The 15,671-nt window shown below is 42.5% G+C and overlaps 1 protein-coding gene across 2 annotated transcripts in view; it reads left to right on the forward strand.

Moving 5' to 3' along the window:
• Positions 1-15,671, forward strand: part of LOC133354668 (zinc finger protein ZIC 5-like) — a 46,985-nt gene that overhangs the window by 11,256 nt on the left and 20,058 nt on the right. For both annotated transcript variants that reach the window (XM_061571704.1, XM_061571714.1), the window contains exon 2: positions 12,126-12,246. In XM_061571704.1, the coding sequence (XP_061427688.1) occupies positions 12,126-12,246 (121 nt within the window). The remainder of the gene's footprint in view (positions 1-12,125; positions 12,247-15,671) is intronic.

Genomic DNA, 15,671 nt, shown 5'->3' on the forward strand with positions numbered 1-15,671 from the left:
TCGCTCATCTGGCACCCGATTAACACGGTTGGCAACGTGAAAGTGTGATAAAAGTTCAAACGTACATACACGCGTACATGCCCTGTCTCTATCGAACAGCCTTTGCCTTCCTCGCCCATCTTTGTTATTTTAATCGCATCGACAAATCATTGCTCTCTTATCCAACTCGACATTCTTGGCCATCCTCAATCCAAGACATGCAAACGCAGAAACTAGAGACTGCACTTGTTTTCATCATTAACATACCTGACATAAAGCTTTCGTGACTGCAGGAATTCATACTCTTTGGTCTTTCGGTTAAGTCACGTAGATAGAGAAGTAATAAAACAAAAAAATCACGACATTTCTATCGCAACACAATCGTCTTCAGGTGAAATGAAAATCAAAATAATACAGCAGTCCACCTGCTGTATTTTTTCACCTGAAGACGATTTCTTGTGTTACGATCGAAACGTCGTGATTTTTTGGTTATTTTATATTTTTTCTATCTACGTCACTTTACCGAAAGACCCACAGAGTATTAACACACCTGTCAACCCCTTAATAGTGCCCTACCTTATTACAGACCAATTCAGACCTTTTTGGTCACCCCGTGCAATTATAAATCTCAACGTTCATCCTACAAAATCCCTTCACAAGGGAGAGACACAAACAAATAGACAGAAATTATGTTACTAAACAAAAACAGTGTTCTGTACTAATTTTGATCATTTGTGTTTGATGGTTCTTATCATGCTACTGTCTGTGATCTTGCATGCTGATGCTGCTTGCTTGATATGTGGACGCACACACTCATATTGTGAATGTACAACAAGAAACACAGAACATTATGAAGCGTTAAACAATACACCGTCATTCATGTACATCCAAATCCTGTTTGCACAGGGAATCCTCAACAGAAGTGCTTTACAGAATCATTTTCAGCTACTATGGGGATCGCTACTCTCCAGAGTAAAAAAGAAAAACGCTGTCCCACGACTTTTATTTTATTTGGCCATATGAACCTTATGGCTGTACCCCGGAGTCCCGAATAAACGAAAGTCAAAATGGTAATTAATTCATTTATTTTTGGCGACTCCGTCCCACCGCGCACACAAACGCCGCGACCCACCTAGCGCGGATCATTCTGTTGTTGTGTCGTCCAAGCGCAGCAGCGAGGACGAATGCGCAGAAGAGCTGAACAAGCGAATGCACTCCATGCTCGGATATGGGCAGGATCATGAGTCTTATCCAAAGCTGCTTAAACTGCCGACACGACTTAAGTCCTTTATTTGTCATAACGGTCTGCACAATACAGTGAAACTGCTCTCTTATCTTCATTACTATCTGTGACCTACCAATGTCTACAGCCATGATCAATCGATGACAATCCTATTACCTGCAGATACTTAACAGATGAGATGCGTTGCACTGTTAATTCCTCATGTTTGATAATACTTCTCTTGCCCGTATGCATCTGTGCAGATAGGTTTTTTTTTGCGGTTAAGCCATAGTCCCCACATACCGCTCGTATCAATGCGGATAAGAGGAGGGGCGACCCACTACTCTGTAGAGTAACATTGGTATAAACAATTGTTAGAATATGAACAGCGCATTGAAAACTCATACTATTTTATGTACTGTTTACAAAGTGTGTTCACAAATCCACAACGAGAAACACGATTATTGACAGAGGGGTGGATTTTTTTTTTTAAATAGACTGTACTGCAGGTAAGTAGTTTTCAGTTTTAAAGGCATAGTTTAACAAGGCAACACTTGCCATCATCCTTCAAACCAATTGCTGAAAAAGAGCAAAGTTTTTGTTTACATCATAGTATAATGTTTATATTCTTTGGGTCTTTCGGTAAAGTTACGTAGATAGGTTCAAAGAAAATAATAAAAATAACAAAAAACTATGACATTTCGATCGCAATGCAAACGGTCGTCATCGGGCTGAAAAAAAGAGAGGAAAGCTGCTGAGGCAGACTGTTTTAAAGGTTTGAAATGGGTAGTAGCCCAACGGCCATCAACTAAGTGGGCGGGGCTAGTGATGTTAATGTGAGAAATTAGCATATTAATGTAAGATCGGAGGGCGACCTCCACAACGAGCGCACAGAGGTGGCTCTGTTAATGTGAGAGAGTTATTAGCATGTAATGTAAGATCGCAGAGCCGCAGCCATGTCGGCGCACGAGGTGGCTGAGAAATTTTGCCTGTTAATGTAAAATCAGAGAGCCGCAACTAACAACTAACATCGGTAAATAGGATGGAAACATCACAGCCAGTTAAATGATTTTAAACGGCTGTACGCCGTATGGACCTAAAAACTAAATTTCCCTGTACAAGAATATGGGGTAAACCGCATGGGTCGACAGGTATTCATGAACACCATGTGACGTCTCCTTAATCGCCCCCTCTTATGTAATAGCTCCATGATAAATCAGCGTTGACATTTCCCCGCGCCCTCATTACCGCCTTTAAATAACTTCGTGGTGTTCTTTAAGATTTCTGAGACATCTGCATGATTTAACCCTCTCGTGCATTAATAATAACACATTTTAAAAACCCACCAATTTGTAGTTGAATGTGAATTTCGAAGTAAGAAAAATAAACAAAAATCGCAAACATGCTGGCAATGTGCCGGTTCATTTCGTAAGCAATCATTTAAATCATAGCAGTCCACCACAGTAGAAAAAAATGTGTTAGCGGGAGTTAGTAAAATGTCCATTCAGGTTTTGTTTGATGAGGTACTGTATATTTATATCTCCTGAAAATGCATTTCATATGACCGATTACTTTTTACTTAAGGTCCTTAAGTGCAAACTTGTGAGATTCATTATTAACACTGACCACTCAATATTAAAACAGAATGCCAGTGTACATGTAATAACACTTGCCAAATGTTTAACTTATTTATTATGACTCGTTATTACAATTAGGTAAATTACACAAGTACTGTATATGGGCTCCACCCATATTTTAGTTAGCATGCCGCTCATCATAAACCCAGCATTATGGTCAAAGTACATGAACAGTGCTGATTGCATTAATATCGGGGGCCAAATTTATCATATTTTTTGCAGAAATCAACTGATTTTCATCAGGCGCACTCCACCATATTCCATATCCGTCATTCACAGCAAACCTACATTCGCCAGAGAAGACGGTGGGGTGCGTGCGGCCGAGTTTTGAGTTTGTTGTAGAGGGGCGAGGGCGTAGGCAGCGAGACCGACCAGGAGCGAGTGGCAATAATCCAGACGAGTGAAGATGAAGGAGAGTGCACAAGAAGTTTGGCAGTGGTGATGGTGATGAGGGGGCGAATTTTCCTGGTATTGAAGCGATGGAAGTGGCATATGCGATTACGCAGCACGTAAAGTCAAGTTTCTTTTTGGTCGTTTCACGAAGTGACAACTCCAGAGACCGAATGATGCACAAGCCCCACGTTGTTGGGAGGGTGCAGGAGAACTTGGTGCAGGAGAAATTATTACGGGAGAAGGCCGCAATACATCCCAACATTCGTTTGACATTGAGACGTTTTTTTCACACCCCTATGAATCCCAACGTAGCCCGACTTTGAGACTCACAAATGAAGGACAGACATTGTTATTGTCACTACTGTATTATTGCTGCTACCGGATTCTTGCTGTCGGTCTCGTCTGCCGCTGTTTATGCTTGCCATTTTAATCTGTAGCTTTTTTCTCCCACTCTGCTTCTGTCCGTCACTGCCTGTGATCCCTGCGTACTCTCTCCTATATTCTCTTCTCTCCGCCTCTCACCTGTCACAATATAATGCCACTTGCTATGCAAGCCTGAATTTACACCTGGGCTTCTGGATCTGTCTGATTTTGGATGGTGAATTTTCATGAAATTACGGCTGCACTTGTCAGTTGCATTGCCATACTTGTCAACCCTTTATCAGTGCCCTACCTTATTACAGATCAATTCAGATCTTATTTGTCACACCGTGCCCTTATAAATCTCAACGTTCAACCTACAAAGTCCCAACGCAAGGGAGAAACACAAAAGAAATAAACACAAAAAAATAAACACAAAAATATCTACTTTTTTCGCCCGTAATGAAACGGCTGTGCACCGTATGGACTTGAAAACTCATTTTTTCCTGTGCGAGAATACGGGTAAACCGTATGGGTTGACAGGTGTGATACTATACACCACCACTATACACTACATTACTATACACGACTACGTACCTGTCAACCCCTTATCAGTGCCTACCTTATTACAGATCAATTCAGACCTTATTGGTCACCTCGTGCCCTTATAAATCTCAATATTCATTCTACAAAGTCCCATCACAGAGGAGAAACAAACAAATAGGCAAGATTATTATTTTTTACTCAAGTTCCCTCTACAAGAATACGGACAAACCGTATGGGTTGACAGGTATGCATTGCTCCAACCAGGGAACGCCCCTTTTTGGCAGAGCAATGCTTTAAACAAATAAAGTTAAGGAGCCAATAAAGTTAAGGAGCCAATAGCAAACCTCTAGCATAGCAGACCAAAGACAAAGACTCTCCGTATAGCCTTAACAGACTGTTGGGGCAAGTGCTGTTAGCGTGCACCTAATGAAAGCCAGCACGGCACACGAGCGGGTGGTTGGCCAGCACCACGCCCGACCGCCTTTGTCTCCCTCGTGGCGATGTTTAAACACCGCACCAGGTACTTGTTTGAGGCCGAGTCGACTTAAGGGAGGCCCAGGACCGGTTCAGTTATCACTGGTGTTGGGTGTGAGCGGGAATCGAACTCGAGTCGTTGGGTTCGAAGTGCAGCGCGCTAACGGCTACAATACCGCTCCCCGCAATAGCAGACCCCACCTAATGGCACACCCTAACTCTCACCACTTCCCATGACCAGGAGACCACAGCAACATTACTCACCATCCTGCACTGGCTGTCCAATACTGTACAGATTATAAATTGTACCCATATATCTTGCTGCCTTTCTTTCCCTTGCCCGGTCCCTCCCATTCACTAAACGTTGTATGTACCTTATGGGCTTGTTACAAATGTAAGTCGTTGTTATGTCTACTTGCGGGACGTGGACATTTTAAATGCCAATGCCATTTTGTTTTGGTTGTGTCAAAAATGTGCATCTTCCCACATGTGGATCGCACTCAATGTGTGTGTGGGCGTTTTATTGTCAAAACTGTGTTATTGTGTTTCAGTGTTTACAGTTATATACCAATGGCCTATTATGATAATTATCAGATCACCTTCAATGTGCCCTGTCTCATCAGATCTTGGTAGCTAAGCAGGGTTGAGCCTGGATAGCGCTTGGATTGGTGAACACCACGCACAAACAGGTCGTCATCGGGCAGCAGGTTGTAGGCAGTAGGGCAGCAGTGCTGCAGAGATTTGTTAAAATTTAAATCTGTAGCTTTTTTTTCAACTGTCTGATTCTCTCTGTGATCTCTGTGTACTATATTTCCCCAACATTCTCTCCCCTTGTCGTACTGCACATCTATGACTCCCACCTTTAAACTCACGCTGCCTAAAGTGAAGCACAGACAGATTATCCTCTTGACCTGCGCGGCGTGGGGAGACTCTCATCCAGCAGTGGATTGACAAAAGGGCTGTGCATGTACACTTTCCATTGTGGAGTTAACATAATGTGACTGGATGAATGCATTTGTATATTCAGGGCTTAGTTGGCGATGAGTGCATTTCATTATGTAAACGAACAACCTTTTGAAGATTACATCTTCGAAGAACAACTTCTGAAGTCACTTTTATAAAAACCTCTTATCCAAACAAAGCGGTGCACCCTTTTTGTATGCTCTGAAAATAATGTTAATCACACGCCTTTTGGCGTCCTCTGGTCTAACACCGTTTGAGGCTAGGCTCGAAAGAAATCTGTCTCTGGTGTGGACCAATCAGTTTCAAAGACAATGCTTAGTTTGTCTGCAGTAGTAGTTCCATTGGGGAAACTAAACGACATGTCTCGGACTGTGTTCGTGAACATCAGGCAGATCTGAAACACGGTAGGACCAATACCTCGGCCGTGGCTGATCATTGTTTTAATGCGGTGGGCTCACACGAAATTGATTTCTCCAAGACGAATGTACTTTGCAAGCCCACTGACTATCAAAAGAGTCGTTAATGAAGCCATCCATATATATAGACACAGACACAATTTCAACCGAGAATATGGGTACAAACTGAGCAATCATTGGAAGGACGTTATCAACCAGTTTAAGTCATAACTGGCTGTGATTTTCCCATCGTACCACCTTCTGATGTTAGTTGTGCTTCATGCCCATTTCAAACTTGCGCTTTCACAGGGTTCACACGGGCACAGCCACTTTGCGCCCCGACCCGTGAGTTGCGGCTCTGCGATCTTCCATTAATATGCTAATCTCTCATTAATATGCTAATCTCATTAACATGCTAATCTCTCATTAACATGCTAATCTCTCATTAACATGCTAATCGCTCATTAACATGCTAATCTCTCATTAACATGCTAATCGCTCATTAACATGCTAATCTCTCATTAACATGCTAATCCCTTTAATTAACATGCTAATCTCTTTAATTAACATGCTAATCTCTCATTAACATGCTAATCTCTCATTAACATGCTAATCTCTCATTAACATGCTAATCGCTCATTAACATGCTAATCGCTCATTAACATGCTAATCTCTCATTAACATGCTAATCGCTCATTAACATGCTAATCTCTCATTAACATGCTAATCCCTTTAATTAACATGCTAATCTCTTTAATTAACATGCTAATCTCTCATTAACATGCTAATCTCTCATTAACATGCTAATCGCTCATTAACATGCTAATCTCTCATTAACATGCTAATCGCTCATTAACATGCTAATCTCTCATTAACATGCTAATCTCTCATTAACATGCTAATCACTCATTAACATGCTAATCTTTCATTAACATGCTAATCTCATTAACATGCTAATCGCTCATTAACATGCTAATCTCTCATTAACATGCACATTTTCACGTGGCAGCCCTTTGATTGTTGAAAAACCAACCACCGTCGGGCTGGGCTGCCCACCACTCACATTATCATTGGCTGCTGACATTTGGGCTACGCCCATTTCAAACCTCTATAAACAGTTTACCTTGGAAGCTAAACCCCCTTTTCCTGAAGACGACCGCTTGTGTTGCGATTGAAACGTCGTAGTTTTTTGTTATTTTCTTTGAACCTATCTACTTGACTTTACCGAAAGACCCAATAATATGAATTCCTGCAGTCACCAAAGCTCTAAGTCAAGATTTAATGCATCTATAATCAGAGTATGTTTTTTGTTTGCATTCTGACCACAAGTATTGTGGTTAATACATACATGATTCCTTGTAAAAGGTTGCATTTTGGTGTTTTAACATCTTAACACCTGTTTTGTTGCCAGAAAATAAGGGGAAACCCTATTCTAAAAACTGAATGTATTTAGGTGTTAGGTCCGAAATGTGGCGATAGCATTTGAAGAACCAAATTTGTGTTTTTGTATGAATATTGGTCGCCAGGCTAACACCATCAACGCACAAAACTTGAGAACCTCATGTTAAGTTACCACAGGTGGCTGTAGCCTGGATTCAAACCCAGGATCTCAGCAGTGGCATGGTATTAGCTCCCCGAGCCACCCAGACACCTTCATTCTCAAAGCATCATGACTGCTCCCGAGTCAGCAGGCTGGGTAGCTAAATGCAATTTAAATATAATTATTCTACTCCCCCCCCCCCCCCTCTTTGGCAGCAATTGGATGAATTATCACAATTTAAGTGGACGGTTTAAGGGAAAAAAACGTGTTTTCTTTCATGATTACTGTCTCATTTGTGTTGTTTTCTTTTGTACATGTGCCTCATTTGTAATATTGTGTGCTCCGTTATCCACAGATATGTATCAACAGCACATCATTTGCATGTGATTTCCTTACACTGTATATAACAGTTTTAATATATTCATGATTTGATGTATGTATGAAGACAATATCTGTTTTAATCAATTATGTGATGCCTCTATGCATGCCCAGTAAATAGACAGGTCAATCAACGCCTGTTCACTGATGAACTAAACACATTTTAATAATAGTGTTTTCCCCTTTTTTCAGGCAACAAAACTGAAACCTTTTTTTACGAGGATTTATGTCTGCATTAACCACAATACTTGCAGTCAAAATGCAAAAAACACATTATGATAATATATGCATTGTCCTTGAAACTGATTGGTCCACACCAAGGGACGGCTTTCTTTTGAGCCTCGACCTAATTGGTGCTCGACCAGAGGACGCCAAAAGGCGTACAGCTCAAAGACAATGTACTATCAAAGTAATGACGGCTCGGGGTGAGCATCTACATCATTAGACCTCCTTTGCCAGTACCAAAATATAATAATAGGGTTTTTCTCCTTTTTTCTGGCAACAAAACTGAAACCTTTTTTACAAGGATTCATCATGTCTGCATTAACCATGAAGAGATAAACACATTTTTTTTTTTATTGTACTCATGCATTGGCAGTGGTGAACAAGCGTGTGATAAAAAAAACTAAACACATTCGTTAATAATACCACGGCCCTAAAAGTAAACAAATGGCGCTTCTTCTGCGAAGAAGAAGACGTGTTATGAAGAAGGGCCATTGCTCAAGAAGCGTCACCTATTTTGTTTCATTTTAGGGCCTCAGAGTTATTCGATATCTATGAGTTATTGCTGTATGCCACTAGAGGGAGCGGGGCAGTCACTCACGTTCACTTGATTTAACGCCATCCCGGCTGCTTTTGACTACCTGAACCTGTCAGTTCAGCAGGCAATGATGAATTGCGAGTACAAGAAGCTTCCAGCCACGAGGCTTGATTTAAGTGCCCTTTGGAATGTGACAACAACAAGAGCCAGTCTCTTTTTTGCTCCCAAAACTCTGGAATCAAATTTCGTCGGGTGAAACGATTTTGGCCTCAAGTGGAAACATTGCTTTGACAGTTATCAGTCACTGCCAATTTAGGGATGAATTTGATGGATGTGTTTAGAGATGAGTAGGCCAATACATAGTTATAACAAAAAAACATAACTCTGCATGGAAATTCATTCTTGAAAGACTTTTTGGCGTTCCGCCCTGTTGCATTGTCAAGGGACTCCTTTATCAAGCAAACTAATTGTTTGGTGACACTACATTGATAGTGGTTTAGTAGCATAATTAATACACAAACGCAACACATTTGTAAATAACACAGCTTTAAAATAAAGAAAAAGCTAGCGTTTAGGGCAATGACCCTGTTTAGGGCACCATGGTGACGAGATGTTAACTACCTCACCTGGTATACAGGCGGTCATGGGTTCGATCCTGACCCCCCAACGCCTGTTTATTTGGAGTTTGCGTGTCTCTCTCCCCGTGGTCACGTGGGTTTGTCTCTGGGTGCACTGGTTTTTCCTTCCACATTTAGAATCAACATCACGCATTTAGAGTATTTGACTGCTTTACATTTGCATGAGATAAGCCACTTCGTTGAGCCATTATTTGTGGCCAGGTAGCTTCTGAAAAAGAGCTATATAGCTTAGTTGTGGCTCACCTAGTAACATAGTTTAAAATTGTATAGTTTAGTCATCAATATAGTGTTCTTGCTAGAGCTCCCTCTAGCGGAGGCGCCTTGCCACATGCAGTGGCATGAGCAAGCTATGGTAAAAGCTGCACCTTTACCTTTTATGGGCATCATCTTAAAGGACAATTCTAAAAGGTACCAGAGCAACAGATGGGACATCCAATGGACGGTTAAGCGGTGGGGTGTACGGTCTGTATTAGTTAAACAAACTTATTTGGCTGAGAACCCGAGACTAATACATTTAGAGTACAGTATACTTTTGGATTGGAGGTGTTTTTTTGTGTTTTGTGTGAGCAAGTCAACCGGAATGCACCCCCATCCTGTCGGGGCCTGGGAGGCTAAACAGAGTTGAGCCCTGGTTGGCGACCACCAGCGATAATCCTGGTGTTTTTCAGGATTGTGGGCAGCAGAGGGCATTGTGGCAAAATCCGTTGTTGTACTGTACTCACCCCCCCCCCCCCCACATTCACCAACCCGCACTCTGTCAGCGTAGTGAAGTATGGTGAAAGAACCCTCACGATCTGCGCAGCCTGGACAGGCCCTCATCCAGCAGTGGACAAACAGGCTGTACACTCTCTTGTGTCGGCGGTGCGCTTGCGTTTTCTACAGTGCTTGCGGCTTGTCATCCGTTTGGTCTTGTGCAGTGGGAAATTATATACAAACTCAAGCAAAGCCAGTGCAGTCCAAAGAAAATAGAGATATCAGTTTAACACATAGGCTTTCGCCACCAATATAATCCATAATAGAGATTTTGTCGTTGTTAGATCGCGTAAATATAATTGTGTCGTTAAACCCGCCGCTGCCACCCGACACAGCAAATTAGTAAGGTTTGTCACATAAACAAAACATGGCGATTTGTTACTAGTTCAGCACAACGGTTGTGTTGGAGAGTAAAATTAACCACATTTACAAAGAAACCTCTACTACGAAAAATAGATATGTTATCTACATTCGCAAACTAAATCCAACTACTCTACTTAAATGGACTGCAATAAGGGCACCTGCCAGTAAAATAGATACAAGTGATCTGAAAAATGCTTCGTATGTGCCTAAATTGGATTCAACGACGGAGCAATACATTTTAATAAATGAGCAAGTTATACTCGTGGAGTTAATTGACAATACTGAAGCTGAAGATGATAATGTGACAATGATGGCCCTGGTGACCTTGTCATCTGCAGAGTTAACCTCAGCCATTGTAACAAAACTGACATTTATTACAAATACAAATCCTTCAAGTACCTACCGCGATTTTAAAGAACATTGTCCGCTACTTGCACGTGTATTTTTAATCATGATAGTCAAAGTTATCTTTAAAAAACAACTGAATATGCAGGCTTGTCCGGGTCAAGGGTTATATATAATTATTAATAGGGTATGCTTGAACGATGCTGACTCATAAAACTAACTTCTGTTGTGGAATGTAACGTTCCACAAAATGTGGGAAGATACAACTCCTACTGCAATGTGCCAGTCCATAAGTATTGTATTTGCAGAACACCACTATCAAAAAAGCTCAACAGTGCGGCACTTGAACGGCTGATTTTTTTCCCCCACCACTTTACAAGGGCCCTTTTGTACCACGTGGCCCACCGAGCAGACAGCCAATAGCCAAAGTGATTTGGTGCGCGCATGCCTTACGGCACCTCTGCAGCGTTGCACACCTTTCAAATTGACCTCGCTCTACAATTAAACGTCAGCCTCCCTCATCTCAGTTCAACATACACACACCGCACCACCACCACACTAGCCCTCGACTCCGATTATCACGGTTGGCTACGTACGGTGTGAAAGAAGTTCAACGTGCACACATAAGACATATGCTGCTCAAGCCTCATTGGTGTTCTCGTCAGTCAATATGATGTCGATAGCCTCAATATGTAGCATCATAATGACTAATATCTGATTTGTTTAGTGAACTGGATGTTGTTGGTTTATTCATGATAAAAAGTAGCAACAATGGCAGTCACAATATATGCAATACTGAATTTTATATACTGTACTGTTTTTAGATACATGTATTTGTTCGCCAGTGTCACAATGCCATGTTAGTGTATGTTACCCCAGTTCTTCCGAGCAAGGGACACACGCTTCGTAATTAAAAGCCATTCATTATCAACATCTTCATCATCACCATCACTGGCGTCATCAGCCTTTATCTATCAAATAAAGGCCACCGATTGAAATCTAAAGTCACCAGTTTACAACAATAGACACTTCTTCAGAAACACCGTCCGAGCTTACTATGGCAGCATGGTTACTACTACTAACACACCCTCTTTAAACGGGAACACCCGACATGCCAACCACACAGTTGCACCAACAACCAAACTTGCACCTAGGGGGGAAATGACTGCCGCTGGTCATTTGTCACGCCCACACAAGGCGTGCGTGTGCATGCATGCGTACCTGTGTCTCTGCGCAGTGCCCAGCGAACAGCACTTGCCCCTACAGTCTGTAAAGGCTATACCGTGGTGGGGGGGGGGATCTTTGTCTTTGTTTGTCTCCGTGCGTGCGTGTGTCTCCCACTCTCCCCTCCGAACATCAAAAACACCGAAACCCCGCAGAGAGGCAGTGGCTGTCCCGCGCAGCTCGGTCAGCATCGTCCGGAACAGGCGCTCCTACGCAGAGCCCTCGTCCCCTCCACCCGAACAGGAGTTCCCGTCGGAGAGCGGCGCGGACCTAGAGGTGAGACGCGCACGCACGCACACCTTTGGTGACACTTACCCGCCAACCTCCGATTAGCACGTACGGCGCGAAAGAAGTCCGACGTACGTGTCTCAATATTAATTTAACTTCAATATTATGTTAACTTCACCTTCTTTCTTCCAAAAGTGTTTCATCAACAAAACGATAGCAGGTGCACACAGAGGAGATATGAAAGGGGGTTGACACCAGCACAGACCACACGTTATGGATTTCAGTGCACTGCGAACTTGTCTTAAACCGCATGTTTCAATACACTCTTCAACCCTGCTATCTTCCTAAGCTCTGATACTTCTTCACCTTTAAAATAGCATTCAGTTAACACCGTCTGTAAAAAAAACCCGGTGTAATACATTTGACACTTGCTTTTAAATAATTAATACTCTGCCACGCTATGTTGGTGTTATTCACAACACATGATACTTTATGCACGAAAGTACTATGCGTTTGTTAACGGTGGCACAGTGAGTAGCGTACTGCATGGTAAACCCAGTGATCCAAGTTCGATTCCTGGCAACAGCTGATAAAAATTTGACAAGTGACATCAGCGAAATTATTCTGAACCAGTTCCCAATGGTGCATTTTCAAGTGATCGAAAATCACGTATTATTCATGCTTTATCATTGTTACGTTAATGTATTATCTTAATGTCTCTCTCATTGCGTTAATATTGCATGGTGCATAATCGAGGTTTTTTTGGGGTTAGATCGCGTAAATATAAATGTGTCGTTAAACCCGCCACTGAAAGCCTCCGACTACGTGTTAGACTGTATTGTGCGTTATCTTTGACAGACTTTTGACCGAGTCTTGAGCCTTGGGAGTCAAAATGAAAACCGTGCTCCTTAAAATGTGCATCACTTTAATTCACATCTAAAATACATTGCTTTGACATTACCACATGAGCCTTGCCACGACACTCACTGAGAAATGTGTTTTGTTCATTGCAATAAATGTGTCTGGCACTAACCTGTGAAATGTCAAGCGCTACCTTAGCATAAAATTAAAACGTTAAAACACGTATGCAACTAAAGGACAGTCTACGTAAACATAATGGGGAACTAAGATATATATTTGTGCCGTGTGTGGCATTGATAGCCCGGCACGGCAAGGGGATGCCTTCATGCAGCAGTGGACCAAACAAACAGCTTGCTTGATAAAGAATTGACAAGGGGGCCGAAAATTATAATGAATTATTTTGTATTACACGCTATATACAATCAGCTATTAATGACGCTGTATGAAGGGTAAAGGTGCAGCCCTGCAATTATTACGGGTGGACGGGCCTCCACTAGAGGGAGCGCTCGAGGAGCCCTCTGTAGGGCCTTTTTGCCTACTCTTCCACACTGGCCAAACGTCTTGGAAGAGTGTTGGGCTTACCCACACGTTAGCCCAGCACACTTGACCTGCCAGTCGACGAACTGTTATGTACCCATTTATAATGATGGGTCGGCAAAGGTTGGGGATTTAAAAAACTTGCACCGTGGTTTGAACTGCCGTACATAACTGCGTAAAAGTTTTTTTCTACAAGGTGAGATGTTGGAAACCGCACAGAGACAAAGTACATGATTCATTCAAACATGTGCCCGTTTTAGACTGTACTTTATCCCTAAATTAGGCTGTGGGTTTTCTGGAGTAATTATGTCCCAAGCTGTGTCGTCCTAACTCTGCCCGAACAAAGTGAGATTTTAATTTGAAGCTGCTGGCAAATCCTGTCTGGAAGAGGCTTCATAGAACTGACAACGCCATGTTATGGTTGTGTGTATATGGGAAGCTCCTGTGGTGTGCAGAAAGTGCACCTAGCATGGCACAAGCGCCATGGCGATGTCACCGTCACTTAGTGGTGTACGGCGGTTCTTGTTGTGTTGTTGGTTGCATGTGGTGGGTTAAAATGTGAGTGCTCTTACCTTTTCCATTGTAGAAGAGTAGGCCAAATGCTCTCTGGAGAGGCTATCCAGTGGAGGTCTTTCTGCCAGCATCGGCATGTTTCCTTGTTGCCTGCTGTTCTGTACGGATGACTTTGATGTTGTTCTTGCTATGTGCTGACGCACCACGCATCTCCCTTGCAAGCTAGCTGGGTAACTAGCTAAACGTAACTTTCTGTGTTATAACTTATGTATGTACGTTGAACTTCTTTCGCACCATACGTAGTCAACCATTCTAATCGAATGTGCGGACAAGTATACATTGATCAATTGAACACGTAATTGCAGGGTTGAACCTTTACCATTTTACCTGTGTGTGTGTTGCGCTACGAACCCAGCGACGATCTGAACTGAACTGGTCCTGGGCCTCTCCTTGGTCAACTCAGCCTCAAAAGAGTACCTGGTGCAATGTGTGAATATCGCCACTAGGGAGACAAAGGCGGTAGGGCGTGATGCTGGCCACCCACCCCTCGTGTGTCGTGCCGACCTTCATTGGTGCTCGCAAACAGTACTTGCTCCTACAGTCTGTTAAGGCTATACGGGTGATCTTTGTATAAATACTGTGACGATATGTCTAAAAGGTTCGCCCATTGACCCCTCCTTGATAAGCACTGTTGATAAGCAACGTTTACCCGTACCTGTAAACAGCAATGTGTATAAATAGCAATCCAAATTAACTGGTTCAAACAAGGTTGTAAATAGTTGAAAGCACTTTTAAAATCCACAAACTGACGAACAGACTTAGACAAAGAATCATGTTGAGGAGATGCCTTTAGCAATTGCTTATACAGCAACAAACAATAACAGCAGCGATGTCACCACGACAGCTGTGCCAGGCTAAGGGCAATGTGACTCCACGTGGAGTCTGACACAACACCTGCCACCGCTTTGTTAGCAAACTGCATGCATAGCTCAAATAAATTGGGTGAAGCATTTTGGTATCCCCAAATACAGAATCTGCAAGGTCAATAAAAAATACTTGCTTCTAAACAATTAACATCCATACATATCTTGTAAAAAAAAAAATAGACATAACCCTTGGGTCACACCAGAGTTGGGTGAAATTAGCATATAAAGTAGGCCTGGGGCTGACCTCGGAAAATGAAATCACCACGGTGGTCTGCGCTCCATCTATTGAGTCGTAGCAAATCTGAACAAGCTGTGTCTTGAAGCCTTTTCTTGACTAGCTGACCTCGACATTGGCATTCATCTTCTGAACATGTTGCCATACAGCAGAGGTGGGACAAAGTCATTGTTATGCAAGTCCAAGTCGAGTCTGAAGTCATCAAATTCATGACTCGAGTCTGACTCGAGTCCAAGTCACATGACTCGAGTCCACACCTCAGAGGTGGGACAAAGTCATTGTTATGCAAGTCCAAGTCGAGTCTGAAGTCATCAAATTCATGACTCGAGTCTGACTCGAGTCCAAGTCACATGACTCGAGTCCACACCTCAGAGGTGGGACAAAGTCATTGTTATGCAAGT

Source organism: Lethenteron reissneri, chromosome 6 (assembly GCF_015708825.2).
Source record: "Lethenteron reissneri isolate LAM-NWPU_2019-01 chromosome 6, ASM1570882v1, whole genome shotgun sequence".
Classification (NCBI taxonomy): Eukaryota; Metazoa; Chordata; class Hyperoartia; order Petromyzontiformes; family Petromyzontidae; genus Lethenteron; species Lethenteron reissneri.